The 4,003-nt window shown below is 38.4% G+C and overlaps 1 protein-coding gene across 1 annotated transcript; it reads right to left on the bottom strand.

The window, feature by feature from the left end:
- Window positions 1-2,358: 2,358 nt before the first annotated feature.
- Window positions 2,359-4,003, bottom strand: esm1 (endothelial cell-specific molecule 1). The gene is made up of 3 exons (XM_079524793.1): window positions 3,461-4,003; window positions 2,748-2,891; window positions 2,359-2,497 (listed from the first exon to the last, which is right to left on the bottom strand). The coding sequence occupies exons 1-3, from the start codon at window positions 3,765-3,767 to the stop codon at window positions 2,409-2,411; spliced, it is 540 nt and encodes a 179-aa protein (XP_079380919.1). The 5' UTR covers window positions 3,768-4,003; the 3' UTR covers window positions 2,359-2,408.

The raw sequence follows: 4,003 nt of genomic DNA, 5'->3' as shown, positions 1-4,003 counted from the left end.
GGTACTCTCTTAACTTAAGTCTCATTGATACAGTACTTAGTCATATGATGGTGTCACACGCCGAACAAAGCAAATCTACAATAGATTGGCTATATTGGCGCTCGACACCATTATGACAAAGCATATGCACCAATATGTTTTTCAATCCAGAACTTATTGAAATGTTTATTCTCATTTGAAATCATGCATATAGCACAACCTCAACCGATATCTTTAATATTGAATAAGAGGTTACCACCATGCTGCTGCATAAACAGTCTGACCGGGCAAATGTTTAGATTAGAACCTCCTTTTAAAAACCAGGAAACGTATGTTTTCATTTATTTTATGTTTATTCAGAACACATCACTTACAGTAACACGAAACAACTTTTTGCAATTTCCCAACCTTTTTATAAAGTTCTGCGCTATATTTCTAGAGAGCAGCTCAGATTTGCAGCTGCATTTCTCAACGGGGATGCACACCACTGGCATAGATACTAGAGCCAAGCAAACAGATTTGTTAATAGCAAAATAAAGTACAAATCTGATAGAAAGCACATGGTTTGTGAACATCGTTTTCAGTAGAACATATACGTCTGACTACTGTTGGTTTCCCATATTCTATAAAGGATTTTTAGAATAATTTGGACAGGTTAGCCCTGTGTGATGGCCATATGGCTATATAGCAGTGGTTTTCAACCCTTTTCATATCAAGGTCCATTATTTATTCGACATTTGAGCCACAGACCACCATTTGATGAGATTTAGCCTCAATTTAACCTCAACATTTTGTTATCGTTCATGTTGCCCACAATTCCATGCTGTATTGATACCATACCATAGGAGAAATATCAGGCAGACCTAGATCAAAATAACAATTATGCTACATTCTCTAATTGTGTTTGTAAATTAAGTAATGCAGATGTTTAACAATAATTGAACTCTTGTGTAAAATGTGATTTTACGCCCTGGAACCCCCTCAAGGACCACTGGTTGAAACCACTGCTATATGGGGTTCAACCACTCAAACCCTATATTGAAAGTGTCCCCCAGGGATCCTCCTTTTCCCCCTGTACACTAACTAATGTGAGTTTATAGATATTTTCGCAGAATATTTCGCTCCAGAATAGCATTGAGAAAATGCAGCAGGGTGGTAAATGTATCAATGTTAAAGCTACATTGTGAGTGTGACACATGATTATAAAGGATAGGAATATAAAACACAAATAAAGAAAAGCCCAAACCAATCCTTTAGAATAGTGGGATCATATTATAACTTCCAGTTTAGGTACCTTAAACCTTGCTCACAAAGCTCTTCGAGGATACACCAGTGTTTTGTATTTTTTCCCATGGCTCCACATGGTTTCAAAACATGCATGCTAATGCACCAAGTGATCCTCCAAGTTCGACAACGCTTAAGTACTATTGAATACTGCAACATTAGTCCTTTTAGGCTTTATACAGTATTGTTTCATAGCTTTTTAGTAACCACGGTTTAACGATGATGGATTATGTCAGTGGACCGATATATGGAATACCACTGTCTGGCGGTGTCCTTTAAGTCCTTATATGTTCATAATTTAGAACCAGATCCAATTGATCATTTCTACATATGCCTATTTAACAGCTTTCAATTACATATAGGGATTTTTTTATTTATTATTATTATTTGTTTAATTAGTTAATGTGTAGGCTACTTATTTCAACCTGAACATTGTTAGTAAAGTTAACATGGAAATACATGTACATTATATATCCAGTAAAGTTTTTCTTTCCATAACTTTGGTTTAATTAGGAGGAGCTTCCTGTACATGGTTGGTGTAGGCCTACATAGATAGGCCTATGACCAACTTTGCTTTGAAAAAAGAAAAGAAAACAGCTATTTTCTGATATAGGGTAACATAATGGCACAATGAATGACAATGAGAATTTAATTTACTCTACATATACTAAGATCATTTGCAGTTTTTCTTGACATAGCCTTCTTATTTTATCGGAACACAGGGATAAAAACATTTCAAAGAAACAAAATAAACTTTCAAAAAGCAGTACAAAAGTTTGTTTGTTCTTTTAACATATTAAAATATACTTCAATCATTTATAAGTTAATAGTAATACTATACTACGGAGCCCCTGAATGGCCATGCATTCAAAATATATTTTATTTTTATCTTGTACGTACAAGATAATTATCTCGTCCGTACAAGATATTATCTCGTACGTACAAGATATTATCTTGTACGGACAAGATATTATCTTGTCCGTACAAGATAATAATTATCTCGTACGTACAAGATAATATCTCGTACGTACAAGATAATTATTATCTTGTACGTACAAGATAAAATATATTTTGAATGCATGCCATTCAGGGGCTCCGTACTATGCTACATTTACACTGAACTGATTCAGTGGTGAAAGTGCTTGTCAGCGAGGGTTGAGCCATTTTGTAGCAGCAGGTGTGTCTGTGTTCATCTCTGTATCCTGACTTTCTCCTGAGCCCAGCTCACCTCCTCCTGCAAAGGCAAATGAAGAGATTTGTAAATACATCAAATCACATTTACATTTTGTACACACGCATGCATCATGAAAAAGTTGTTATAGGCCTACGACCTGAAATTACTGCTAATCATAATTACATCATAATATAATTACGGCTAATCATGTATAAGGTTTAAAGCTTATAGCCTATTTCAGAATGTATCCCTGTATGGCTGTATCTTTTCCCCCCACAATAACTTGGACAGTAGATCAGTATTATTATACCTTCATGGGATTGAGTCTTGAGCTTGCTTGCAATTTTGGAGAAGAATTTAAAGGTGAGACAAGCCCCAGTCTCCCTGTCACAGATGCCTCCTTTGCAGTTGCATGTCTTGCGGCACTCGATCCCATAGGTTCCATACATGCAATCTGTGGAAAAACACATCATATATGGGCTACACGACCTCGAGATGGCTTCCATATCCTCTATATCAGAGTTGATAAAAACGGCAAGAGCTGATATTTTTGGATTATAGCCTATTGGAATAGTCTACTGTTAAAAAACACAACCAAAATATAGGCTTAAAACAATTTATGCACTTGAGACTATAGGCTATACAATTGAATTAGCTATAGGCTACTGCAGTCAGGAGCAGGCTGTCCAAGTGCAATTGTTGTTTTAAGCCTATTTTGGCTGCCTATATAAAATAATAAGGCAGCCCAGATAAAAAGGAAAATGTAATTCAAGCCTATATGTAAATGACAAAGGCCTAAGCATATCTAGGCTTAGGCTAATGTAACATTCAACGGATTTTGGGTATCCGAATTGACCTACACAAACCGCTTATCATATTCATAGGCCTACAATATTTACAAAAACAAAACAAATCAAGTAGCCTATACTGAATTGATCAGGCATGGTATATAGCTAATAAAGCAAACACGTTCATCTGCCGTGCAGCAGCAGGTGCGCCAGACCAGTCATATATATAGCCTACCTTTGCAAATTCCATATTCATCTCCATAATCATCCTCATCCTTGTAGAACTCGCAGAATAACCCCGGTCCACACTTCACCCCGTGCATCCCCGACACCGTGCGGTAGCAGTGTTCCCCCCTGCCCGCTGCACAGACCTGGCAACAGCCGCAGTCGTCCAGGACAGTCCGTCTGCAGCGCTGCGTGCCACCGCACAGCTCCGCGTTACATCGCTCCGGGCAGTTCACTGCGTACTTGACATTCGCGCCCCAAGCCTTGACATCTTGGACTATTATTGTAGACAACACTGTGAGAAGAAGAAAAGACATCGTGGACGTGCGGGGGGGAGGGGGGGTCGCTTTGTTTCTCCAGTCTTTTCGGCTGAATCGATCTGGGCAAGTGATTTGTCCCCGGACAGAGAAGCGACCACCTCTGGCGTCTTGAATGGATCGAGTGACCTATGGCTCCTCGGGTTGCAGAGTTATCAGCATTGAACAACTTTGTTTTGCACATGGTTTTGCCCTCGTCAATTTCCTCAATCCGGTGTTGTCATCCTTTTTTACCA

This window comes from Electrona antarctica (genome assembly GCF_951216825.1).
Source record: "Electrona antarctica genome assembly, chromosome: 16".
Classification (NCBI taxonomy): domain Eukaryota; kingdom Metazoa; phylum Chordata; class Actinopteri; order Myctophiformes; family Myctophidae; genus Electrona; species Electrona antarctica.
The sequence above is the reverse complement of the archived record's forward strand: the minus strand, read 5'-3'. Positions and strand labels throughout refer to the sequence as shown.

Bases quoted from the DNA above. Each gene is read 5' to 3' on its own strand.
- esm1 (XM_079524793.1), bottom strand. From the start codon at position 3,767: ATGTCTTTTCTTCTTCTCACAGTGTTGTCTACAATAATAGTCCAAGAT. The intron at 2,892-3,460 runs GTAGGCTATATA...GTTTTTCCACAG, and splicing joins TGAATATGGAATTTGCAAAG to ATTGCATGTATGGAACCTAT. The intron at 2,498-2,747 runs GTATAATAATAC...TTGCCTTTGCAG, and splicing joins CAAGACTCAATCCCATGAAG to GAGGAGGTGAGCTGGGCTCA.